The sequence below is a fragment of the Ptiloglossa arizonensis genome, chromosome 6 (genome assembly GCF_051014685.1).
Source record: "Ptiloglossa arizonensis isolate GNS036 chromosome 6, iyPtiAriz1_principal, whole genome shotgun sequence".
Classification (NCBI taxonomy): domain Eukaryota; kingdom Metazoa; phylum Arthropoda; class Insecta; order Hymenoptera; family Colletidae; genus Ptiloglossa; species Ptiloglossa arizonensis.
The window spans coordinates 7,317,801-7,345,585 of NC_135053.1; the positions used below are offsets into that span (position 1 = coordinate 7,317,801).

A 27,785-nucleotide genomic window follows, 5' to 3' on the forward strand; every position below is an offset into this window, starting at 1 on the left:
AGTTTTCACCTTAAACCTTAATCATTAATCTGTAGTATCTCCTTGCGGGACGTACGAGTAAAATTGCCGGAAGTGTAAAGTAAAATTTATACTTCCGGCATTTCAATACGTAGATCCCGTTCCGTGTTATAACGCTTTTATCGAAAAGTATAAAGATTGAAACGAGGCTCGAGCGAGATAAAAAAAGGAAAGCATTACGTAGAAAGAGATTGCAGCCAGAGCTAGATATCTTTACCGGGGCACGTCGCAACGGTACCATTGTTCATCGCACATGGACATCTTTATTGGAAACGTTCACCTTGTAACTCGACTTATTTCTTGGCTTTATTGGAACCGTGTAGTTTCCAGTTTGTACTCGTTTCTTCCTTTACTCCAATAATTTGTTCGTTTTCCGATTAATCGCACGCCGTGTTCAATATTAATAGCCGTATTGAAATATTAATTAATTCGTAGAGAGGGATCGACTAATGTGTCTTTATATTCATAATCGTCGGGAAATACATTTAAACGGTAGAATGATAAACTGAACAAATCAAGTATATTAATTTCGTAAGGATTATAATGAGATTTAAAGACTTTAGTTTAAGAATACAATTCAATTGCGGACATGAACGCAACTGTAAACGTTACTGCACGTTTATACAGAAAAAAAACGAGTACGTTACCTTGTTCTTATCTATTGTATACATTTTTTTTTGTTTGTTTTTACGAAGGAAACAGAGGGAAAAGGAAATCTTCGAAAGACACCTAGGATTGATCCTCAATTTCTAGAGATGTGGGAATGCTACCCATTAAAACCTCGAAACCCATCGCGACTTTTTACCCACCTCTGGAACTGTTTTCCACAATACTTCCGGGATGGAGTCGCTACGATGGCGACTTCTCTCCTTAGTCATCGCCCCTCGCTGGCCAGGGAGTTCGTCTTAGGAGTTTCTGGGATCCCCCGCGCCGAAAGTGAAGGATTCCACAGCATTTTCTCGGCCTTTTTGGCCTGAAGCACGCTTTGTGTGTAGCGCGTGATGCTACTCCACTCCACGTGTCCCTTTAACATCACCTTGACCACGCTGTCAGTGATTACAAAGTCGATAGCTGCCTCCAGTTGGTTATGCTCGCCGATCCAACGTGGGCACACGAAGAGGATGTGTTCCGCACCGCAGGAACCGCAACGAGGTGACCCGGCCCGCCCATCCTTGAACAAGTACGCCGCAGAACAGCCGTGTCTGCTCAGAAGTTGGGTCAGGAAGAAGTCGATCTCGCTGTGTCATCCATGGCGATCCATGGCGCAAGACGGGGGATCAGTCTCATAGCCTAGCGCCCGGATGATAATTCTTTCAATGTTTCCGAAAATGTTACAGCACATGGTACAGTTGTTTCTTTGTACAGTAAATCCGATTTACACTATTGATCTATTCTGCAGTTGTCCGCGTTTAGAAGTCAAATTGTATAAATACATGTGTTATAGGGAGAAAGAAAGATCAGTTTCGGGTTTAAAATACATTAATATGGTACCATCGATACAGGGATCATACCCGGGTAAGTCTAAATACTAGAGGGTCGACAGGTACGTGAGAGGTGGCCACTTGGGATTGGATCTACCCCCATTCCCCAACTATGCATCCCATCGCCGCGCACCATAATCTAGGATTGGGGGCAATTTATAGAGTTGCCACTCTCATGGCCCGGGTGTTTAAGCCAAGATCCTCGTTCCTTCTGCAGTCACGTACCATTCACAAAGCCAGACGAAGAATTGCAAATAGGTTGTTGCGACGATCAACAAGAGTCTTGCGGTATGATTGGCATAGCAACCCTTGAGGGAATGTGGTATATGATCTCCTGCTTTAATTCCAGCCTTTTGCAAGGCCTGTCGATGAGATTTACGATGACTCGATCTTCTTCGGAACTTCCAAACATTCGATGATTTCGTGTTTGTTCCTTCCGTCTGTAATTGCAAGAGCTCTGATCACACTTATGGAGTCAGAGAAAATAAATCAAATTTAGGGTGTTAAGCGTATGAATCAATTTGAAGGCATCTAGAATTGCATAGGCTCCGGCTAAGAAAATTAACGTTGGTTTTGGAACATGTTTTATAACTGTTTACTTTTCTGTAACGATGATGAAATCTGTCCCTTTGTTTTTTGTTTTTTTTTAATCCATCGGTATAGATTTTTGCATATATTATGAATTTGTTGTTCAGTTCTTGGAACATACTCTGGTGTTCTAGTTTGCTGATTCTGGATTTCAATCTGTTAATAAGGTCTGTATTTGTTGGAACTGGCTTTATCATTCAAGAAGCTATTTTTCCATGGTTTCGTTCTATGATTCGAATGGTTCCTATGCTTTGCAACGAGTTTTTTATTTTCACGTAAGATGGTAGAGTAGTTTCGGCTTCCTTTCGTATATATTATTGTATCTATCATCAAATAAATACTGGTAAGTGGAGTTGCATTGTATTGATGTGACTTTCACAGTGTATTTCATACTTAAGTATTTCCTTCGTAGTTCCAACGTCATTTCTTTCAAACTTATAGACCAGGGAACCATAGTAAATTTTAGATCGAATTAGTGACTTATATGTTTTTAAGAATATTTCTTAATCTGCTCCGTAATTTCTGTTGGTAAATATTTTTATTATATTTAGTCTTTTCATATCATTGTCCTTTATATATTTCAAGAGAGAAGTCCAAGTTGCGATATCATAGAACGTAACACACTTTTTATTTTACAGAATAATGATAAACGGAATTACCCACTTTGCCCTAAAAGTGTGATTGTTCTTGATTTCTTTCTAAACAAATTCTTTTATAAAGTTATTCAAATGTAAAGAAATAATCTAACAATTGTCGATAATAATCATTAATATAGAATAGTTGTTACACGTATTTGTTCACCTAACGGAAGAAACAAAATTTCTATTGATCAATGGAACGAATATTTTTCGGTTTTCCATTTACAATACTTATAAACTTTCATTAAAATCGTTGTGTCCAATCAATTATTTTTATTACATTTTTCCTGTATCTTCCTGCGTATTTTATCTTTTTGTTAAATATAATAATTTCTACTTAAAATTTGATACCACAATTTATTTAAATTTTATCAATCGAACATCCGTTCCTTTTGATGATATTTATCAATCTAAAAATAATAAACAAAGACACTAAAAGTATGTGTTTAAAATCGAACTCTTTTGAACATTTGAAGTTTCTTATTCAGTTATAGAATACAAAAAGCATTAGAGTCTTTGCGCTCTTCTAAAATCATTTTCCGACATATCCTTGCATACAGTCAACGGTACATGCTGTTGTAATGGGATTTTTACGTGACACTTATTAAAATAAAATATCTCAACTAAATATTGTTAAAGAAATGAATTTTTGAACCAAGAAAAGATTATAATGCAAATCTACTCGAGCTTTAACGCTTCGTTGAACCGTAGTAAAAGAAGGTTTAGCAACAGACACAGCGTGTATTTAGTTTAAAGGTTAGACTTATAGTTCGTCCAACGAGACGAGATACCAAATGCGACGAGTGCACGTGATGTAGCACGTGATCGGATCAAAGCCGGCTTCACAATACTCGAACCCAATAATTACGTAGAATATTTTTTCTAAACTTTATTTTTATTTTTTTGGAATTTAAATTATTTGATTTACAATTAAATTACTTGTACAATGAACGGCACAAATAAAGAAACTATTTTTTTGAACGATCACTTCTTAAAAAAATATAATAAATATAGAATAATAACGGGATTAATAAAATAGGTTAGAAAAAATAATTTTTTTTATCACAAGTTTATTCTCAATCAATGTTTGAACTACTATTACTACTGCTATTACGGCCACCATCGCCACCGAATAATGTTAGGTTTCTTTAAAAATGATCGAACCGTTGGAATAAGTCGAACTTGAGGAAAATCAAACGATTCGAATTCAGCCAAGTGGCTCGAAAGAAGACGTGCAGTGTAAATTCCGAACGTTTTTTAAAACCGTTCAAAGAGCTCTCTATAACTGAGTAAAAGTCATTCCTGGAGCTGAAGAAAATAGACCAATAGCTACAGACCATTTAACTGATCACGCAGGCATTAATGTAAACATTGGTATCTCGTCTCTTTGGATGGATTATAGATTGGGTCTTTATTGGCACGTAATTCTATATACATGGTTTTGTCTTGTTGGTTTGGGTTTAGGCACGGTAGGTGAGAGTGGGGACTAGGGCGAAGTTCGGTTGATGTCATCTGGGTGCCGTCATCCTTGGACTATGGGTTGTTTTGGTACGTTACAAGAGCAAAATTCGGTTGATGTCATCTGTGGGTGCGCTATCTATGAATGATGAGTCGTTCTAATGCCTCATATCCGCGTAGCTTGTTGTGGATATCAAAAATAAAGAGTTATTTACACAACGCGGTAAGGCTGTAGATGAGGTGGCTTCACACTGTTGTGGTAATTTTCTTTCACACTAAATTGTTTACCAAAGTGTAATCGCTATTTGCATGGCTTCTTCTTCCATACTATATTCAATTTTACGATCTTGTGTATTTTCGAAAATTCTTATTTACTCGCATCCACGCAACCTGTCGCTTGACACCACTTGCTCTTCTGTCGTCCTTCGTACCCTATCCTCGACATCGCCATATATCGTGCTTGTGTGTATATTCAGTTTACCGCGGATCGAGTTGCAAGCTACACGAGAGACCTTGTGTGAGCAGGCTCTACTGCAAGAAATTTTCAAACAAGAAATTTTCAAGCGAGAATGATTTATGAGAAGGCCTCGACCTCGCCCGTAGTCAACTCTCGACGCATACATTTTAATCTTAGTCAGTGGTACATGAATAAGCACAAACAAGGGCGTTACGGAGCTATGCAAGCTCATCGATCCGAACAATGTCTTTCGCATGCCTGCATTTTCTCTGACGGTCTTCTGACTTTAACAGGGAAATGCCAAGTCGGTTCTCCAAGTTTTATGAAACGCTACTTCGATTTGTAAGAATATTTGTCCCTTAGAAAGAAAAAATTCAATGAACCCAGTAATCGGCCGAAAGGAGTTGACTCGTTATTTAAAAAGTCCCTTTTTGTTGGCCAAGACGTGTTAAGTCGTTGCTAAAATTAAAAAATTACGCTTTTTCCCCAAAAATGCACGTATCGTTTGTTTTTTATTCCTACTACAGAGACACCACATCTTTATGTTTCTTTTTAATACTTTTGATGTGATGACAATTAATTATTTCGAACAGTAGCGTCTAGTATAGTAACGAAACGAAACAGTACAGAGAAGAATACTAATAGTAACGAAAATTCTTCTACTACAAAGTCTATTCTAGATTTTATCTTCATATATCGTTTCATTTAACTTTATTCATCCTTTATAAAAAAATGAACGAGTATAGTAACTAACAGCGTAAAATCAAAATTCGTTCGCTTAATAATACTTGTTCAGTAAATTATTTATTTAATTATCGGTGACATACTCTGCTTTTAATTTTAGTATTATATCGGTATTAAAAATAACATTAAGATAAATTCGAGTTTCATTTTAGCTGTTGATACAATAGGACGTGTTTAATAACAGTTTATACTTTCGTATCGCCTTGCTGTGTGATATATGTATATGCAGCGATAGCGATACTAGGTAATCGTAAGTATCCTACTGACAACACTAGAATAGTGATTGCGTCACTAAACCGTTACACCACCGTTCGTTCGCGAGAATAGTGGTGTTTACATCCCCACTTCAGTCACATTCCCACTGACTCCCCTAACATTACAGGCGTTGTTCGCTATTAGCCGAAGGCAATGACGAAGATCGACGATAGCCATTTCGAGATTAAGAGAGAGAGGATAATTCACGGTAGCATTAATGTAGATTTCGAATAAAAGTGTTGAAACAGAATGATTTCTTCCCTGTTTGCACAGAGTGTGACACGCAACTGTCGCCACGATTTTTCAGGTATTTCCAATTGTGCGATAGAAAATGTTTTGAACAGAAATTAATCAGTTTTTAGTTGGCTACAAAATACAATATAGCGTACACACGATTGACAACAAAGTCAAAGACTGAATCGATCTTTGACATAAACCATACAACTAATAAATTGGTGTCAAGTGATAGTTTCTTCAACTAGTGACTTGCAGTCGCGTAGTTATTCAATATTAGATGATATGATCCAGTTTAGAACATGTATGTATAACATAGAAAGATGGTAGACGATCTGACGTCATTCTGCAGAAAACTATCGATTTTGTACATTTAGGATCTGGCTACGAAATGGGGAAGGCCTTCTGGATGATTTTAACGAATTTCACGACATTCGCTTCGAAATCATGGAAATGCAACGTTTTCTCTTTGAAAAGTCAAAATTTTCTGATATAGAAAATTAGCGTTTCGTTATTGATCATATTAGTATTACGATATTCGGTAAAAAATATTTTATTTCTCAACGAATTACACTATTTCAGAATTTCAGTTGCGCGTAATAAAATAAAGAAAACCCCGTATTGATTGGAAATAAAATATGACCAAGTGTCGAGACCAAATTTTACGTATACATTTCTCTTGGAACATGCTCGTTCGATTCGAGGGAATTGACAAATGACTGGGAGGTCGGAGTAATAAATGCATCGTAAGTAAAGGAATGAGCTTTTTCACAAACCATAGCAGCGAACACGTAATTCGTACGCGGCGTTCTGATGCTGTTGCTGTACCGTTGTGTTGTTCTTTCAATAATCATAAGACTATTGGTTGAATATACATCCTGTCAGTGTAGCTGGAATATTACGAAGGGGCACTTTCAATTTGTCTGTGATTCCACGGTGTGTGGTTTCAGATGCACTGCCCAAAGCAGTAAATCCTTGACGATAATTATATGGAGGTCGCCGTCCCATGAAGTATTGACCATTCTTTGCGCACCAGAGGTTCTTTTTATTCGTGTTGTCTCGCGTGAAATGGAGAAAAAAAAAGACAAACTTACTGGGGCGAGTAAAGCTTTTCGAAGATTAGTCGCAAATAATCAGACATTGTCAAATTTGTTTCGGACATTTTGAATGTTACTATATCATTGGAAGACAAGCTCTCATTTTATCAATGATATTGTTGATGTTTACACCACTGAAAAACAAATTTTTCAGACCAGTCGTTTAAATAATCTGAATTTTTTTATCTTAATCCGAGATAAAAAATAATTATTTTTTAGAATAATTTTTAAAAATAGATGAAAACGTACTACCAGCTACATTTAACATCACGACATGCTTATAGTACTATTCAGATCGAAGGGTTTCTCTTTCTCCATGGCTACATCAGTTGCTCCTGGTAAATCATAAATAATTTAGCGCGCTCGGAATAGCACAACTTTATTAACGACTTTATATGTGAACCCTTTCGACTTGACCTGATTGTAAAATATTTTTGGAAAAACTTTCTACCTAGGTTTGCATCGTTAAAACATAGATTACTCTTTCTAGAAAAAAATTCATTACTGACCTTGTTGTTTTCAAAAACGAGCGTAAATAGATACCCAAGGGATTCCAACGAGAAATGGAAAAAAGCAAATGATTGAAGAAAATGGAAATAGTGGGCTGTAACTTGTTTCATGGGTCACGTATAGTGTAGATTTTTCCTGCGCATTTTCACGGCGCGTGTAATTTAGAAAATTAAACCCGGCAAGACGGGTAAACTACTTCTTCGTTACTATATATATATATATATATATATATATATATATATATATATATATATATATATATATTATTTCTTTTTTTTTATTTTATTTCTTGACTTGCAATCGCTGTTCTTACAGATCCTTTGCACTCCGGCATTTCTCAAACTCCATCTTCTTTTCATTGTTCAGCTCATCGTAGCTGGAGATAACTGTTTTTTTTTTTGTAAATTAATACAATATAAATGTAAAGTGCATTGCAAGAGTGATTAATCTAAGTAGTATGAAAGTTTTTGTACGAGAGACAAGGGACAAATATTTTCGCAAATGCAAACAAATATTTCCGTTGATATGTTATTATGTTAGTTTTTATTCTTAGTTTGACACATCTGTGATGTTAGTAGTTGATTGTTTCATTCCAGAGAAAAAGTAATGCAAGGAATGTAATTCAATTTTTTCTAGTCGATTTATTGTTCATATTACACTTTTATTTCCCTTCGCTGTACTCTACTACTCAAAAGTTTCCGAACAATTCACCGAATAGTTATCAATTTCTGTGAAAAATAGATATACAATAATCTTCATGAAGTCTCTTTAAAAAATCCTCTATTTTCATGTTCCCAAGTTGAATTTTCCTGAAAATTCCTGTATACTGGGAAGCAATTAAAGATGATTTCTCAACAAAAATTGGAAAATTTCAAACCATTCCTAATTATTCAAACAATTTTGTGCGCATCTAAAGTTACCGTGAATGTATAACCACAACACATGAATGTTGATTAAAGTTTCCAAATCGATAAGTTTTAAATTAAAATGTCATCGGTCAAGTGTACAGAAAATATTGAACAGTAGTGTATGTGTCCATACAGTTATACTTCCTTGTCAGTGTATTAAGTTTTTATTATAATATAGTCGTTTCTGAAACAATTTACGAACATATTTATCCGGTAATAATGTTATCAAATTCCGTGAACACTCGTACAGTGCTCTGTAATGTTTACTTAACTAATTTACGTTATTCCCAGTGTCTAGAAACATATAGTATCTTTCGCTGTTAATTTTAATTACAACTTTGTCACTTAAACTACGTACACAGCTAACTTTATATTTATTTCTAATCGTTTTATTTGCTTTGCCATAATTAAGTGCAATATATCTGGATCTGTTGCAATTAAAACATTTTATTCTTTTATCTTTATCAAGATCATTCATCATGCTCTAGCGAACCACATCCATAACACTGAGAGTTTTTAGATGACAGAGATATCGAAACGTTCTTTGACCAATTTCTTCTCTCAGCCTATCATATGTTTCGAAATTTCTCTTGAATTCTGATAATGTCCAAGATTCGTATAAGATGGTTTCGTCGCATCTTTCTTTTTGTAAATCGTCAGCAACGTATTGGATAACGATGTCTCTTTTAAGAAACCCTAGACGGGTTACTTCCTGCATGTTATGAATGTATTTCCAATCGCTTTAGTTTCATTGTTGTCAACATCTGCGCAATTCTAAACGAATAGTTACAAGGTACATGTTTCTTAAATTCTTCTATTAATTGTCATTTCAAATTTTTCGACGAAGATATCCCGCTTTTAGATGTAATACACTATTGTGCGGACTTTCAAAGCATGCGTTTTACGTATATGAATTTCTGTAGTTCGTACCGATCCAATAACTCATTGGTATCTTTTTTTCATCCCTTGAAATGAAGTCGGGAGGTGTGTGGTATTCTCCGCCTTGGAACTCTAGGTGCTGGCTCACTCACTAAAATTCCCACAGTGAATATCCTCATACGACCACAGAAAGATATCGGAAACTGTCAGTGATATAACGAGTGCACCTGCACATGCGACACAGTGACCACGCTCAAAATTTACTTCGATATTTTCTTGTTTGTGATAAATTATGCACATAGAGCAATTATTTCATCACTGCTAAGTGTAAAATTTGAGATACTATTTGTTTTCCGTGAACAATGTGCAATGTGGACACTAACGAATTAATTTAATTTTGTTATAAATTATATTACACTTTTATTAACCGGGTCTTTTGATTCGTTAGCATACTGAAACTTAATTGGTCTACAAAAGTGTACAGAAAAAGGGCGTGGATTTTTCTATACAAAGTTGTTCAAATCACTGTACTGTAGACGAAAAGGAACTAATGATATTACGAACATATTATTAGATATTGTATCTAAATTATTGTTTTCTTGACTAATTGTTTACTTACACTCGCTTCAAAGTATCATTGGAAGTATCAATTTCATTTTCCGATTTTAATTTTAAAATACTTTTTGTCGTGCAGTCGAGCAATGCTTAGAGTGAAATCTCTAATTTTTAGTAAGTAAATTTGTTTTTCTTCAACAATTTTAACGTAACTGGATAAAACATCATATTCTTGACTCAGCGATTCATTTCGAAGCCTAATATATAATATATATTTTTTTAATGTGTCTAAAAACAAAGACAAGGCTTCTTGTAAATTGTTGTGGTTTATTTTTAGAAATTAAAATATTATTCTTATTTTTATTTAAACACTTTGAACTGACATTGGAACCAACAGTGCTGCATCGTATCCTAGTTGCCAGGACAGTGCCAACAATGTGCTGTCGAACAACATCTACCCTATCCAATAGATAAGTTCACCGAAACATGACAGTAGAATACTGTTTCTTTCTTCTGAATAACCATCTTTTTCTTCTTAATACGGTGCAGGTACCTCCCTAAACATCCCAGCATCTGCACTATCCTTTAGGTAATTCTGTATGTGCGAGGACTCGCAAGGCTAGTTGTCTATGAATTCAGCGCAGAATATCATGCCCACCCATACTGGAGTTCCATCCAGGCCCACCGAGTGAACCATTTTCTCAAATTGAGGATTAGAATCAACGTACTGACTATTCTCTCCAATCGCGGAGCCAGGCGATTAAACTGCTTCCGAAACGCTAGTGGCTATCGAGAATCAGATATTTCATCTGGGACTTTATCTCGACAATGGCGTCACTTACAGAATCAGAGGGAGTAGCGGCTCCTGCCGAAATTCATGGAAACCCAGCACTTCGATCTTATGAAGCATCAGCTTCAGGCCAATGCTCCTGATTCGTTCGATGACGCATTTGATACCCTCATCGTCCCATCAGACGGTCCTTCCCCAGTGGCCTCCGACGAGCAGCATTAGCGTATCGTCGGCCCAACACACTAGATTGACACCATCAGGGAGACACTCGTCACAGAGGACGGTGTCATACCTGATATTCTATAGCAAAGACTCGAACATAGATTCCTGTGGGACCCCAGAGAACACACCCTACATTTTCTTCCGTACTGGCTGGGGTACTCTATCCACCTGTCGCGAAGATAATCCTCGATTGCATTCCGTATACAGGAAATATTCAATGATACCGCCAGCGCCATCCCGCCCCGGGAGACCACCGAGTCCATAATGGATCGGACACGTCGAACTGCATCGATCATCGACCCTCCCGGAACCCGAAATGGCTCTCGGCCAGTGTTAGCTGTACTTACTTCCAATCTAAGTGTACTCGACCGTAAACCTTGAAATCGGTTCATTCCTTTATAATAAAGGAGTAATTGTTCTATATATATATATAAGTATTAAACTTTAAATACTACTTGCCTGTATCTTTGAACATCGGTTTTTATCAAAATACACTCGCAGAACCGCACTGAATTAGAAATACTAGGGAAAACAATCAGTTAGTTAGTGTCGTTTCATTTTCTGATGTTTAATGTATACATGAAATTTCATTTTAAAGTTTATTCATATGTGATCATTCATAGTAAAAAGTTAATTTTGATCGAGCGTATAATATTGCACTGCTTTAACAAATTAATGAATATACCTGAATACGTTATCGCCGTCAAAGTAGCGTAAACTCTTCATTCATTTACTTTTGAATTACTTTGAGTCTGCCTACAATGCAATAGAAAAATTGTATTGGATTAATTAAGCATACCATTATACCTTATACCTGGTATATTGATTGTGGATGAAAATACTCCTTGTACCATGAGGAGGGGGGAGGAGGACCGATCTGGTCGCTCGTATTATTTCACGATATTTTTAGATGAAAAATTCCGGTTCTACTTTGGTATCCAAAAAAAGGAAGAAATCTTCTGGTACGTTTATCATCATACCGAATAACATTTCCGTTGGAAACGCCATATATGTTCTCCTTATACACTGTACTTATTGTTAGTCCTAGTATGGTTGCCAGCAGTGCATTGATTTATAGTATTTGAGGTTTGCGCATCAACGCTGCCTTAAGGGTTCAGGCAAAGCGACGACTATTGTATTGTCCTTTTCATCCATGTGTAGTATTCCAGTGGTGAACTGCAAAATATTATCTAATTGTCCCAACTGCTGAGGCGTTACTTTGTCCATTCGTTGAACAAAGGTATAAATGAATTGTTTATGGCTTGTTTTTATTATGAAACGCCAATCTACGAAGATATGTTTAAAATATTTAACTGCTGCAAAAATTGCTGGCAATTCTCAGTTGTATGTGCTGTAATTTTGTTTTGGTTGGTTCAACTTTCATGAGAAATATTCAATAGTTTTCCATATATCTTCTTTTAACTGGTCTAATGCAGCTCTTATCGTTCTGTCTGAAGCGTTCGTTTTCGATATTAATGGTGTAGAAGATACAATGAAGGCAATTAATGTGGAGAAAACAACACTGTTCTTACATTCTTCGAATGCCTCAGATGCTTCTGATGTACACAATTAATTCTGATTTCATCGTTCTTAATTGACTATTTTAAATATTCGTTTAGAGGGATTTGTTGTCGGGCAAGTGGAATACATTTTCTATAAAAATTAGTAATTCTCAATAAATGGCATAACTACATGATTGTTCTTGTTTTTAGCAATACCTTAATGCATCCACTCACTCCTAAAGCAAGCAATAACCCTTCTTGTTTATATGATGCCTACGAAAATCTATTTCTGTTTGTCCTAATTTACATTTTGCAGTATTAATTATAAGCCCACTTTTTCCTAATTTCTAAAAATACAGATTTGAGATGGATTTCATATTACTCAGGTGTATCTGACGTTATGAAAATGTCGTCTATGCAACAAAAAGCATAGTCTATTTGGCGAAAAAATGAATCTAGCTATAGTTGGCACGTCTGTACAGTATTCCTTAATCCAGAGGGCATAACTGCATATTCGAAAAGATCGAATGAGGTCGTTTATGTTTAGTTTCCTATAGTCACCGCATACTCTTCATCTCTCAGTTTTCACGAGAATTAGATGTATCGGGTTAGTCCACGTACTGTTCGAAGGCTGTATAATTCCTTGTCCTAACAGAAAATCTAATTCGTTTTTCACCGATTTTCTTAGACTTTGCTTTATAAGATTATACTTATCTGTGTCTGGCGGTGCTCCACGATATCTGAAACATATTGTAACGTTTCCGTGTCCAGATTACTTATTATTATATTAAATTTTCTCTCATCGCTCTCTATTCCTTTGGACCTAAACTTGGTTTCCAGCCGCAGAAACCACCAGCCACTGCTGCCAGCACCATGAACTACCGGGCTTGACGCCTGCGGGCTTCAACCTCGCGTCCCGCCAGGCCACCCCTCCCCCCTCCCCCCTCCACGTGAAACTTGCAGCAGCTGTTGTAATAAGTCACGTGCGAGTCCGCGTGCAAATCCAGCGAGGGAAGCCCCGATAGGACGATCACTGCCTCATAGAACACAATCCTCTATCCCCGGATAGTCTTCAAAGCCAATCGCTTATGGACCCGACGCAGCATGACACTGCTGTGTACAGACTGTGAATCCGGTATCTCGAACCACGAAGGTTGGGGAGAAGCCGGCCAAGGGCACTAATTATCCTTTCCAACAGAGGAGGCCGGCAGCCAAAATACCCCTCAAAGTGCCAGTGGTTGTCGAGGATCAGTCCCTGATTCACTACTACCCTACGAAAATGAGAGCGAGATGACGTCACAGCGAGCGAACGAGACTAACAAAGAGAGTGCAAGGCCTTGGGGTTACCGATTTAGTTCAAACTTTCCAGGATGGTAGATTTTGCTCCCCTGTTGCTGAAGGTATATGATTATATGGGCCACTACTCAATAATTTTGTAGATATTTACAATTGAAGATTCATCATTGCTTAAATTTAGTTCTGTTCGGAATGATCGGCATGTAATGGTTTAACGCAGTGGTAACGAAGTATTGTTGGTATGCGTTAGGACCCAGATTCAACTTTGGGGAGGATAAAAATAATCTTTTCTCTTTCTTTCTTTCTTTTTTTTTTATTCTTTTATTCGATATGAATTTTGTACGTGTTTAACCTACTAGAAAACTTCCAAAAATTTTGTTCGCCATAAGAAAACGTAAAAAAATAAATTACGGTTAAACGCAAAAAGTACAAACGATACACCGTTGCCTCTACGCTAAATCATTACGTGCTGATCATTCTGAATAGAACTAAATTTAAGTAATAATGAATCTTGAATTGCAAGTATCTCCAAAATTATCGAATAGTGGCTCATATAATCATATACCTTCAACAACAAGAGAGCATAATCTATCATCCTGGAAACTTTCAACTAAGTTTTGCATTGGTTACGCAATTACAAAGTCTATCACTATAGGCGTGGATCACTCCTAACGACGCGTAGCCATACTTTATTAGATAGAATTGTTATGCAATTCATATATGGAAATGAAAAATACAGTTCAGTAACTAAAAGATGCAGACTTGGACACTATTCTTGGAAACACTCGTTTAATATTGTAAATACAATTCTACACTTTAATGCCCACTCTCTATTTGAGCAAGTAAATCAAACCTTATCGATCAATGAAAATCAATACAACGAAGTCGATGTGAATTGGAATTCCGCTGTCGAATAGAACTGACTGTGATTTATAATCGAATGAATTATTTTATATAATAAACTCTAAAAAACATTTTTTAATCACCTATGTCACTTGCTATTGTATACTGCTACAGCACGTTCATGATTTACTCTTGTAAATACAATTACAAGACACGTAAATTTCTAACTTCCATCTCTGTATTAGTTTTTCTCCAAATTTGTGTTCTTTCGATCCAAAAACATTATATTTAGTGATTTCTTCGGATGAGTTTAAATACAATCATTTAACAATATTTTTGGATGATTTCTAAATATAATCTAAATATTACCCATTAATACTTACTACCATATTAAAAATGAATTGTTTAAATGCTTTTCTGGCCTCGAAAAAGTGTATGTTTTTAATCAATATTTTATAACTCTTACGTATATTAGCGGATTTGCTTCAAACTTTACATATTTAATCTTGATAGTTATATCTGCTTATGGTGTTTATAATGTTTTAAAAAGTTTCATACGTCACACATATTATATGCATAAAAATATTCTATGGTGAATATTTAAATACTTTCATAAGTTACTGTATTTTAAAGTCAGATCTATTTCATTGCTTTCTCTAAAACATATTTGCGTCACTTTTATACACATTCTGTGAATTGTATCGTGTTGTTTCATAATTTCTGGTGTTTATTTTTTAATTGGCACTGCTCCCATTGATTAATGATCCAGATCTATCGTTAGCACCTAAATTTTAATGAAAGCATACTGGGAAGAAATGTGTTTGTCACAAAATTTGTTAATGATTCTTTATCGTGTACCGTATACTTCTGTTCGGAAACATTTTGCACCAATATTCACTATTATCCATAAATCGATTTACAAGCCGCCTCGCTGGTCACGTTCCAATGCTATGTTATGCGCGCTTTATTACATCACCCACACGATCAATACATTCACTTCGACAGATCTGGGTAAAATACGTTTCTCAAGAATAGAAAATAGTAAATATAGTGGGTGGAGAAAATATTTGCACAGGGATTAATTTTAGAAAAAATTTTGTAAAGTTCATTTCGTTTACCAATAAATTTTTATAAACAAATAATTTGTACTCATTTTTAGGAATCTATAGAATAGATTTCATACAAACGTAACGAAAATACATACTCAAATATCTACTTTTCAAAATCTTAACTTTATAATAGATTTGAATTTTTCTGTCATTGTATTTATCAAATTCTGTATTAGTGTGAACTTATAAAGTAAGAGTAGATAAAAACAAAGTACTTTTAATATACAGTAAGTATATTACGGTAGTAGTTATGGTCCGTCTTTATCTCCATCAATTTTGAAAGACGGTGTGTGTCGTCTCGACATTAACTATCTAAAATAAATAAACGCATTCGAATCAAATATCGTTATCTCAGTTCCACTTAACATTTCTTACTCTGTCTAGATTATTTACCACTTGAAATCATATTTTTTTTACATCAGAGGAACATAACCAACCAATTTATGAAAAAAAATGAGTAGCCATTTTGTGGAGCGATTTTGTCAAAATGGCGGGATTGACGAAGAGTTAAAAATATGAAATGTAAATATTTTATCTTGTACCTTTTTAAAAAGATTATATTTTAAAAGAACGTAGCATAGTTAAATTTATTCTCTAAACTGAAAGAAAGTAACGGGAATACGTTTCCATTTATATATTAAACACTACTGTTACACGCTAAAACTTGCTGTACCTTTTCAAACAATCTGATTCTTTAGTCGTTCTTAACTGCTGCAAGAAAAAGTGTAGGAAGCAGATCCGTTGAATATAATCGACGGTTGGAACGTTCCGGAAGGAAAAAACGACACACGTTATTGCCGAGCAGGTCGCCCGTTAATCGCCAAATTGTAAACAGGCGACAGGTGAACGACCCAGCTAGCGAGTGCGAGAAAGTGAGAGCGAGAGTGCGAGAGCGAGAACATTACAAAGGTGCGACGACCGCGGAATCCGCGTGTGAGCGAATGGGTATGAGCGTGTGTGCATGTGTGTGCTTGCGTGACGATCGACCTATTTATACAAGGTAGGTCGCAAGCGCAAGACAATTGCGATTCGAGATGAACAACGATTAGAGAGAAAGAGAGAGGGGGGTCGGTCTTGCGCTAACTGTAATTACAATAGTTGAATCAAATTTTCGTACTCACGCATCCAACGATTTGTATCGCGCAAACAATATCCTAATAATTCTGGGAGCTCATCCGGGATCTGTTTGAGTCAGGTCAGGATTGAAAGCAAAGTATACCACAGAGTATCGCGAATAAAAGTGAAGCGAGTCTACTTGCACATTGCGAAATCGTAACAATGGAACAAGAGTAGAAACGAAAAACGGCCTAATTAAGAGACCGAACGATCAAGATTCATCGGGCACGTGGAAATTGGAGCTGGAAGAATCGGAGGAACCTCTTGGCAGTGAAGAGATGCAGACGTGGACAACCTGTGGATCGGACGTGCACAGAGATATGGATGCCTTTATGCGCTGGCAACAGATGGAGCTTCGCTGCAAAGAGTTGAAGATAGTACAACGCGAACTGGAGATCGCGAGTCAGAGACTCTGTCAAGAGTGAAGGTGACGATGTTAGCCCCTTAACCTACGATTTAGATTGGAAAATTTCGGACCGAAATTGTATACAAGCTCGAGCAGCCTTCGAGACATTCGCACTCAAACACATCGATCCAACAGCATCAAAATTGAGACCATCCAACTTTTTGTAGTACTTTCATCTACCACAATTATTACATCTCTTACCAAATATTCTACAAATATTCGTAACTTTATAAGGGCGTCGCCGCTAATATTCATATTTGGCCTGATCATCTACCACGGGCTATGCCCGTAATATTTACGTTTGGCCCGATCACCTACTACGGGCTATACCCGTAATATTTACGTTTGGCCCGATCATCTACCACGGGCTATGCCCGTAGTTGTAGGTTAAGGGGTTAACCGACTTACTTTGCCCTTTCAGCGGAAATTCGAAGCACTTTGGTAATCAGAAGAGAATTTGTTCTGCTTGGATATGGATTGGATGAAGGCTTGACCAAAACACTAATGGGGATGGGACTAAAATGGAGAACATTGAAATGGTTACACTCGAAGCTGTTGGTAGAACTAAGAGGTATTTTTCATTTTCTACTCAGCAGATTGGTCCAGCAGCGCCCTTTCGAAGAAAGAACGCGACAGAGAGACGAAACTTACCAAGAGTACATGTACGACAAGGTGATCTTATCCAACCGTGTACCAAGAATCGACGAAGAAATCGTCGAGTACCCGATCGGGGGAATTCCTGACGTACGACTGAGGGATCAGGCATCAATGAAAGGGTATTCGTCCACGTTAGCGCTGCTAAAGGCATTTGTATAAATCAGGCTGCGAGATGAAGGCCAACAGAGCACTACGAGGAGAATGGACCGGCAGGAAGTGAGGGGCAGTAGACAGAACAGCGGAAAGAGAGAGCGTGTAAGCGGGGAGCGAAGAGCGAAGAGCGACCAAGAGATTGACCCTGTTTCAATTGCGGTATACGTGTCAAGGTGGTGGAGGGGGAGGTGATACGTTTTCATTGCGACGAGGCATTTGATGTCAAGGTGTTCCAAAAGCGGTGACGAACAACTCAGAAACATTTGTGCGGCGAATGAGGCGAGACCGTTAAAATTTTAAAAAAAGGATAGAAGTTAACAGCCGCGAATTAACTGCTCTCATCGATACCGGGAGTGACCTCTGTCTAATGCGGAGCGAACAAGTGACAATTCCAATTTTACGACGTAGCAATGGAAAACATCGTACTTCATTATTCCTTTTAGATTTTTCCACTTGACCTCTTAATTGTTAGACTTCCTTGTATAATAATAGCTTATTTTCGTTCATTATAAAACCCTTAAATTTTATAAAGCAATCAATTTGAAAATCTACAATCGTTAGTCTGCAATCTCAATACGTTTCATATCGATCACTGGGGCTAATTAAAAGCCTAGAAATTCTAATGTTTCGTGATAAAAAAAGAAAAACGATCCTAATTCAGATCCATTGAGAATGATCTTATAGCGAGGTTTGGAACAGAAAAAAGCACATTTGGTATATTGCATTCAGCAAGTGTATTATTTAACAGACCGCTTAGACGCGTCTGAAGTGGATCGCTAACTTGTTCCATTTGTTTAACGATAAAAATTCTATAGCATTCCAGTAAAATTAATAATTGGTCTCCAACCTATTTTAATACGTATTGATTTCCTTGCGATACGGAATTTCGAAGAAGACGAAACTTGTGGTTTAAGCTCGGTAGATCGTTACGAAATAATGTCGGTCTTTAACAACGATGTCGATAGCTAACAGTGCAACGAGCTAGGAGTGCGAAGTTACTCGACCGGAGCTCGAATAGTCTACAACTGCAAAACCTATTAGACCAAATGACGTGACTTCTCGTGGTTATGGGTTCGCATGGTCGTTTCAAAGTTTACGTGAGGAGGCAGAACAGTTATCAATGGTAACTGAGACGCTGCCGCATTATAAACGTATCATGTAGACAGTTGCAGACAACTTCACCATTAAAGTTCTAACACGTCACTGGTTCACTTCCTCTCGTCGTTTCATGATTTCCCCTGTTATATTAACCTGAAATTCTCGCATTTCTTGCATTACTTTCTTGTTACGCGTTATTAAAAATTCTTTATTTGCGCATTAACTCTGTACATAGGAGACCATTAATCGAAATAGTTTTTCTTCGTCTGTAACTTGTTTATATAAAATTATTGCCAAAAAACTAGGTGTACGGATACTTTTTTCACCCACTGTACATATTCTTTCGACAGAAATCATTGATAAGCATTTTATTGCTTTGGATCAATATGTTTGATCCGCTTTCTTATTTAGTATTCTTTATTAGTAACATCAATTGATTACAAAATGATGGCTTGGTCTTGAGTTGAGACCTATTCTTGTTTTGTAATATTCGTGTATGAGGTTTTGAAGTTGATCGTACTGGATTTTGAGGTACTACGGCTATTTTCCTTTTGCTACTCCGATTTTTGTCGGTTTGAAAGAGGCTCTTGCATTTGAATGTATTACTATATTGGTTTTCTCAATACTCAATAAGCCAAGACAAAACCCTTGTTCACAAAGGCTCGTAAAAAGAGACTGGGCCTTATGTGACCCAAACGATACACCTGAGACAAGACACCGATATCAGCATACTTTTTGTTCCATTTGTACGACACGGCTAAATTCTACGTAACACCTCTCGTTACACCTGCAAACTAAATCCCCCGTAAGAGCTCTTGTTACCCCTGTAGGCTACGATCCCACGAAAGACCCTCCATGTTCCATCGAAACCTGTGATATCGAATTGTATATGAAAACTCATATTGAATACAATCGATCATTTTACCAACCAAACTTTGAGTCGAATCTCTGTGATTCTGTCCTTCGTTATACATAAAACACATCGACTGATATCGATCAAGTGATATATCATCGATCGATATACATTCTAAACGTGCCGCAGCTTCTATTTCTAAAAATACTATACAACATCGATATTCTAGTCTAAATGCACTGCGGTAATATTTTAGAATAAGTCGACAATAAATAGTTAATCCTAAGAAACTACGGTCCTCTCAGAAACTATTTACTTACTACGTCATACACAGAGGACATTCCCCTTATTTTCCCAATTAGGAGAAATTTTCCCGTGACACTTACAATGGTGTATGAACGTGCGAATTGGACAGTAAACGGATTCAAATTAGTATTCAGTGACAAGTCACGTATATGCCTTGGAACGGGAGACGATAAAGGAACATTTGTTTGCAGAAGAACGAATGAAAAATTGAATGAAAATTGTTTAAATCGTAAAGAAAAGCAACTAGAATTATACATAATATGCAACTGTATGTCGAAGAAAGAAGTAGGGAAATTGTATATTGTCTATAAAAATGTCAATGCAGAAACATGCACTCGTATCGTGGAACATTTTTTAATTTCGACTATGAAAGACATATTTGGAAATTTTGCAGACTTTATCTTTCAAACGACAACGCCAACTGTCACCGCAGTACAACAGTGAAAAACTATTTACTGCAAAATATTAAAAGAACGCAATGGCTCGCGAATAGCCTCGATCTGAATCCGATAGAAAATTTATGAAAAAAATTAACGATGTATACTTCTATCCTGTTTCTCCATTGAATGAAACACTACTACTGGTGTTTGCTTACGTTTGTTACACACGAGGATTCGTCGTGTGTTTACACTTGCCTTTTAGGATTTAAACATTCGTAGAATTACTTATTTCAATCATAATTGGAAACCTATTTCCAAAATTTTCAATGATCAGAAACTTGTTTCCATGAAACGTTTTGATTTTCCTTTATATTGTCTTTGAAAATAAACGAAAGTTTGTGTTATTTTTTACTTACTTCTTAAAAAACTCCCCTACATTCCTGATTGGTTTTAATTATGTAGAATAACATTTTAAAATCCTAAAATACGACAGTTTTTCGGAAAATGTTGTATCAATGTGTACGTTCGTAAATTTTTGCCGATTTTTCTTTTAATACTTCAAGAATAAGTATGACAAATTATCTGTGATAACCAATCGGTCAAAATTACAACAAAAATCGGTGACACATTTGTATCGATAATTTCGTACATAAACATTTACCAAAGTTGTAGTTGATCGCTCAAAGACATTTCTTTGCTGCTGAAGGCTGTTCTGTTTTACTTCCTCTTTTTTGATATCATGGCGAGCTTCGGCTACCTTCTGTGGCATGGGTGAGTGCGTTTAGACTTATGACAATAAGCCACTGCACTTTAGACTGTGAACGTACACAGAACGAAAAGATAAGGGGTACACGAAAGACGAAGGGAAGATTTGTCTCTCAAAGTTCTTGACTATAACTTCAGCCATACGAAGCAAATGCTCAGAGTTTAGATCGTAAACTTACATTGTTTCGCGAATGTAATGGGTATCACTATACCCAAATACCTTGACTTTCATCTGGTTGAACAAAATAAACGCATGTACAGATAACAGTTTAGTGTTAGCTTTTACTACAATGACATAACAAATAGAGCTTTTTCCTACATTCGCTAACTACTTGTGCACGATCCTTTATTTTCTATATGTTAAAGGATTATAAAATATTTACATAATTTCCGACTTATTTTCGCATGTATATAATTTTTAACTTGTTTTCAATAAATTCAGTAAACAATAAACTGTAAAATTCTTTTGGAAACGTATCGTGTCTTAAATTATAATTAATTAATGCTATTGAATAAATGTAACGAATTACAATTGATCATTTTGTTGCAATTTTATTTATGGTAGTTTGCAAACCTATAATATCGTATATTTCATAAATTTGTTAGGAGATAGTTTTCGCAGAAATATATTATCAGTAGCGTAGAAATCGTTTTATTGAAAGGGATAGTATTTTCGTATAGCGTTAGCGTTGATATATATTTTTAAAGCATCAATTTTCAATATTCTTCTTTGACTGCTTCTAAACGAAAACTTTGGGGCGGGGAAGAAAGACGTGCCTGCGAATCTTCAGAATCTGTTTTGCACCGCGCCAATCCGGCATTTTTATATTCGAAGCTGCCAAATGTATATCCGCACAGTGGACAAATCATGCGGACTTTCTTCGCACGCTTCATCATCAACGGTACAAAACAAAGGGGCCAACATCTGTTGCAAAACATTATAATTTTAACGAAATAGTGTTAACAATAATATGAATAATTTTTTCCCTCTGTCACAAAATCGTGCCAAGTATTTGTACGGTTCATATTATATTTTGTTTACTGTAGTTTTCATATTGTAACCTTTTTTATTAGATATACACATATATTTAGAAATATTATTATTGATATCTTTTGTTGCTATTACTTTGACAAAACGAAATTTACTAATTTACTGCAACTTCAACAAAGTAAATTAAATAAGTTACAGATCAAATTTTAAAATTGTACTCGTTTTAATTTTTTATCTTGATGCGAAAAGCTGAATAAGCAAACAGAAAGCATGTAATCAAGTGTTGTTTACCTACGAGTCAGCTAAAATCTGTCAGTTTTAATTTTCAAGGGGTTAGATCGTTTTAAATGCATACGTATCAAAGCAAACAATTCTAGATCGTTAACTGCTAACGAAGTTGCTGAAAATATAATTTTTAAATGCGACTGCGTTCTTTGTAAAATTTGCAAACCTCATTTTACATATACAAATTCGAAAGTATTGGTAGATTGAAATAATAGAACTACGTTTTTGATGGACAAATATTTAAAAGTAAAATATTTTTACATTAATTTTAATTCAAATAATTTCTTTAAAATATACAGTATTATCTCGTTATAAGTCGTCATTTGTGTTTCGTTCTAAGTAGTTTTTCTATTTTCTCTACTGCTTTTCGAGTTGTCACGACGAGTGCGACGAATTGCGAGTGAGCTTCGATCAGCGGCTTTGATAACTAATTTTATATTGCGACGATCTTTAAGTTTCATTAACCAGCCTTTACTAGCATCGAATGAAGACGATATCCCGATTTCATTATTTTCTATCTTCAATGCTTCTTCCTGTAATAATAAATTCGTGAGTGGATTTTTCATTATCTGCTGTTCCAGAAACTACGTCTGAAGTTGATTTTCCAAATCCTCAAAACTGCATGTTCTTCTTCGTTTTAATTTTAAATTACGGATTCTTTTAGCTGTATAACTTCTTAATTTACTTTCCATACGTAAAATATTTTTATAAGTACAACTGAACAGGAAAAAATAAACATCTGAATCGCTGGCTAACAGATGCAAGAAAAGTGATAAACAAGAAACTAGGATCGATACAAACGATCAATTTATACTAATTTGTTTCGCAACGCAGTTTTTCAAATACTCGAAATACACTGTAACATTGCAATAAAATCTTATCGAACGACAAAACTTATTGAACAACCTGTAGGTACTAGTGTGTTAAGGCGGTTAATTCAAGAATATACGTAACAGAAACTGTTTTTCGTATTGCAGCTTATAAATTATCTCACAGACTTAAAGCAATTAAAGTTTAGGGATCGAAAACATATCTTTGAAAATATCTCGGGATCTAGCGAATCCGGAACAAAATTTTTTCTTCAAATCTAGTGTTTTTAAATACGAGAGCCAAGGAACAATTAATTTCTAAAGCAAATAATTCATTTAACACATGTATCGAGAAAACTACTCTCTTTAGCCACTTTTCCTGTTAAATTTAATCAATTTTTCCGTAAGTTTATATGTGTAAAGTATGGACAAAAATACATTAAACGTGTTTTTGGAATTTTTTTGTTTCTTGCCGTACAACAAATTTTTTGATGGAAATTATTTTCCGGTCTATGCGAAAAGAAGTATTCGAACGTGAATTGCAGAAACTATTGCACACCATTATAAGAAATACTAAAAAGTCGTCTCTTATCGTTCCGATAGTTGGAACAAGTATCGAAGCGTATTTATGAGACAGGTCAGAGCAGCGCTACAGGAGCTCTTAGGGACCTTTATGACCCAAGTTACGTTCAACTGATTCGTGGTCGAAAGGCCTTAAATTGGAACACAAGTAACAAACAGTCCTATTGGGTTTTTATCTTGAACTTAAAATTTTACACGTTGTAAAGTGTAAACCACTGTTTCATTCCATTTTCGTTAGCAATCTGAGAATTACATCGTTGAGATTTTCTGTAAAGACATCCTGTTGTCAAAGAGTCGCTGGATAATTTTATTCACGGTGCATATTTGCCATAATTTGTTTCAACACAGTTTTGCAACTATATAAATATGATTGTTACACCACCCGAGGATTAAAATAATATTAATACACTCGTTCAAGCGACATCATTATTCGTTACTCATTAGCTTCTGGTGCAAACTAGGTACAATAATTAATTTATCTAGTGTTAAGTCGAGTGTATCGAAATAAACGTCTACCAAACGTTTTATAACAAATTGCAACAATGTTTGAGGATTGAAAACTGAAGATTTCCAGCACACTCTGTAGATAAAGCAAGTCTAGTAACGAATCAAATAATTTGATTTTTCTGTACTTCGACGATTTCTCCTTTTTCGATTACTTAAAGTTATTTCAAAGTAGTCCGTTAAATATATCTTTTTCTGTTCTAATGGTGCTAAATTCTATATTTATAAGCATTTTTCTATAATTATCAAGGTTGTACCGTACACCTCCACCAATAATCATGGTTGAACCATACAATTCAAGGTTATACCTTGATGATTATACGTAAAGGGTTAATAAATTATCAATTTCTTAATGGAACAAAGTTGCAAATATTTGCAACATTTCAACCTACCCTAACAAACAGAGAGCTCCAATGTGCGACGTTGTCAACTTGTCGCCTCGGGTGTGTAATGTCGGTACTGCTTCCTTTTGACATCGAGGGCAGAGCTTTCTTTTGTCGTGCAACTTCCATGTGTCCACTGTAAAGAATGACAAATGGGTGAATATTTCTGTGCGCAATATGGAAAGTTAAAAGTGTGGAAAATATACCACGTGTTGCGTAGACTTTTTTCGGTTCGTTTTTCCTGGAGTTACAACCTATTCTACTTTTTGAAGTTGGTTTAAACGTTGACTCTTCCTTTTCTTCTTCCTGATATTGTATTAACTAAAATTACAGAATTATATGCTAGACATTTTTTATAAGAAGCACCGCCTATCCTTCTGTTGAAATTATCACAAATTTTTAAAATAATGTGTCTCTATTGGTAGAAGTTTCTTTTATATTCTATTTTATTCCTATTTTATATTTAAAACTTAGAGAGTGAATAAATCACAGTCTTTATTGACTAAATCTGAGTATTATTCGAACGAAAAACAAAATTATCTTAAAATGATTGTTCAAATAATCACGTCTTACTTACTACTGATCAGAAGTAATTTTCACATAATTCTACGTTAACGTATTCGATAAACCAAATAATTTACTTCTGTTAATTACTTTTTTATTTTGCTTCTGTTCAAATGATTCTTCAACTTATTTTTTAATCGAATAGATATGTTTTAGATATTTTAATATTCCAAAGTTTAATATCCCTCCTAAATGTAAGAAGTATTTAGAGGCAAATATGTATAATATTTACAATTGTAATATTCTTAATTTGTAAGTCCTTTAATTTGTAAGGTGCTTTAATTGTGAATAGTAGTATCGTTAATTATTAAGACACATTAATTATTTTCGCAGAGAACTGGATATCTTTCGTGATTAAAAGAACTCGATATGCAATACAAAGAAAGCTTTATTTTATTACAATAGAGTGCTATTGTAATTGAGTTTTAACGACTTCTAAATACTTTGCTACAATGAAAAATCCACCAAGCTAACGACTTTCGGATATGTTCGAAATAAAAACAATCTTGCAAGCAAATCTTGTTAATCACAACTGTGATTCTTGTTAAAAATTCAAAATGATCTATTATTCCATTTAAAATGATTAATTCGAATAAGAAATTATTTGAAAATGATTAATTTGATTTTGACATAAAATAAAGTTATTTCTCCTACATTATTTTTAAAATATAAATATGAAAGTAATTTATATTAAATATTTTATACATTATTAAATTTGGTGTATAATATTATTACTTTCCCACCTATAAGAAATGGAAATACTGTAATTAAGAAATAAATATTTAAAAATATTAAATAATATATTGAATAATAGTTCGTTATTATTTTTGGAAATTATTTTCCATTATCATATTCTATTCTCTTATTTTATTTTCTTCTTTACAATTAAAGTGTGTAATTCTTAAAACCTGGAATTCGTTATTCCTATTTTATTCTAACTGTTTTCTCTGTGAGATTTTATTTACATCAAGTTTTAAGGTCTGTCGAAAATAGAAAAATAAGAAGAAAGGTAACATAATTTGCATAATGAGAGTACGTTTGATCTAACATTATAATCAGTAAACTTCTCTTACCAAATGTAATATTTTTTCTTGTTGGAATTAAAATGATATTTGTTTTTCAAAGGTTACAAATGTATAAAAAAAGGGAAGGGAAATTTCGTACCTGAGGCAAATATTTCGAAGAGCTCTTGGGATGAGATTTGCGAATATGCTCGAGTAGTCCGTACGTGTCTCCTCCTTTGTCACTTACTCGTTTGTCGCATATAGGACACCATGTAGCCACGCACGACTGGCATGAAAACGGAATATAATGTAAAATACGATGTCATTGAATTCTAACCTACATAAATTAGCAAGAAGTTCCCCTTTTAGTTGGATGTTGTCTAGGAACTAACTGAAGAAGTGCTTTTGGTAAAAGGTAAAGCAACCTGCGTTGTGCTTATCATATTTCCGTACACGCAATTCTTTGTTTCACCATGGACATGTTTTAGAGAAATATTCGAAACAGCCTCTTTTCAATGGAGTTGTATTGACAGAGTGAAGTTGTACGTGTTTGACGAAAGGAATTTCATTTAGTTTAACTATCAACATCAACACATAGAGTGCGTTACTCGAAACTGATTAGGCCTGTTGGCAGCAGACAGTTGGTTTCCTAGAACCTTGTCATTATCCACAATTTTCATCCGTGTTATGTTTTAGGGTGAACTGTATGTTTCATAATGCGACGCAGCTATAAAAGATTTTAAAAAAATTAACACATGGCGTACTAGGAATTTCGAAGGCAGCACCACACGTGTTCTGGCGAGATAAATAAGAGATAATAAGATAAAAGGTACGATTTAGTAAATTTTTTACTTCTATCGTTGTATAGATGAATAACTCCACATAAAGAATGTCCCGAATGCACGCGGATGTGGTATAGTTGATAGCGTGCAATGATATTATACTAGGTTTTTCGATAAGTTTTGTCGTTCGATAAAACTTATTGAACAACCTATTATAATACCGAACTATAGAAACTCAATTGTAAAGAATTATTTCAGGATGTTGTAAACACTATTTGACCAATACACGAGAACCGCAGTCTGATACTCCTGATACTGCTAGATATCCTCAAATTATAATAGTATTTCCACCATGTTTGAACGTTGATTTTAGATTTTTCAATTTTAATTGTTCGTTCGATTTCCTCCACACTATTACTTTTCCATCGAAACCATGGACCGTCAATTTACTATCATCAGTGAAAAGCACATTTTTCCAGAAAGAAAAATCTTTGCTCATATATTGCTTAGCAAATTCCAATCTTTTGTTTGATTTGTTGTATTGGTGAATAATTTCTTGCAGA

General features: G+C 35.2%; 2 protein-coding genes across 3 annotated transcripts in view; one reads left to right on the plus strand and one right to left on the minus strand.

Annotated features, from left to right (window-relative positions):
• Positions 1 to 27,785, plus strand: part of Twin (CCR4-NOT transcription complex subunit 6-like twin) — a 424,494-nt gene that overhangs the window by 325,679 nt on the left and 71,030 nt on the right. The gene's annotated exons all lie outside the window — the stretch shown is intronic.
• On the minus strand, positions 22,036 to 26,883 carry LOC143148369 (uncharacterized). Its single transcript, XM_076314663.1, has 5 exons — positions 26,833 to 26,883; positions 26,601 to 26,726; positions 25,079 to 25,193; positions 24,882 to 25,008; positions 22,036 to 22,243 (listed from the first exon to the last, which is right to left on the minus strand). Exons 1-5 carry the CDS (start codon positions 26,881 to 26,883, stop codon positions 22,036 to 22,038), a joined length of 627 nt encoding a protein of 208 aa, XP_076170778.1.

Excerpts from the sequence above, each read along its gene's own strand:
- LOC143148369 (XM_076314663.1), bottom strand. The coding sequence starts at position 26,883 with ATGATAAGCACAACGCAGGTTGCTTTACCTTTTACCAAAAGCACTTCT. Across the intron at positions 25,194-26,600 it reads CTTCGAAATATTTGCCTCAG|TTAATACAATATCAGGAAGA; the intron begins GTACGAAATTTC and ends CTGTAATTTTAG. Across the intron at positions 25,009-25,078 it reads AAAAGTCTACGCAACACGTG|TGGACACATGGAAGTTGCAC; the intron begins GTATATTTTCCA and ends CATTCTTTACAG.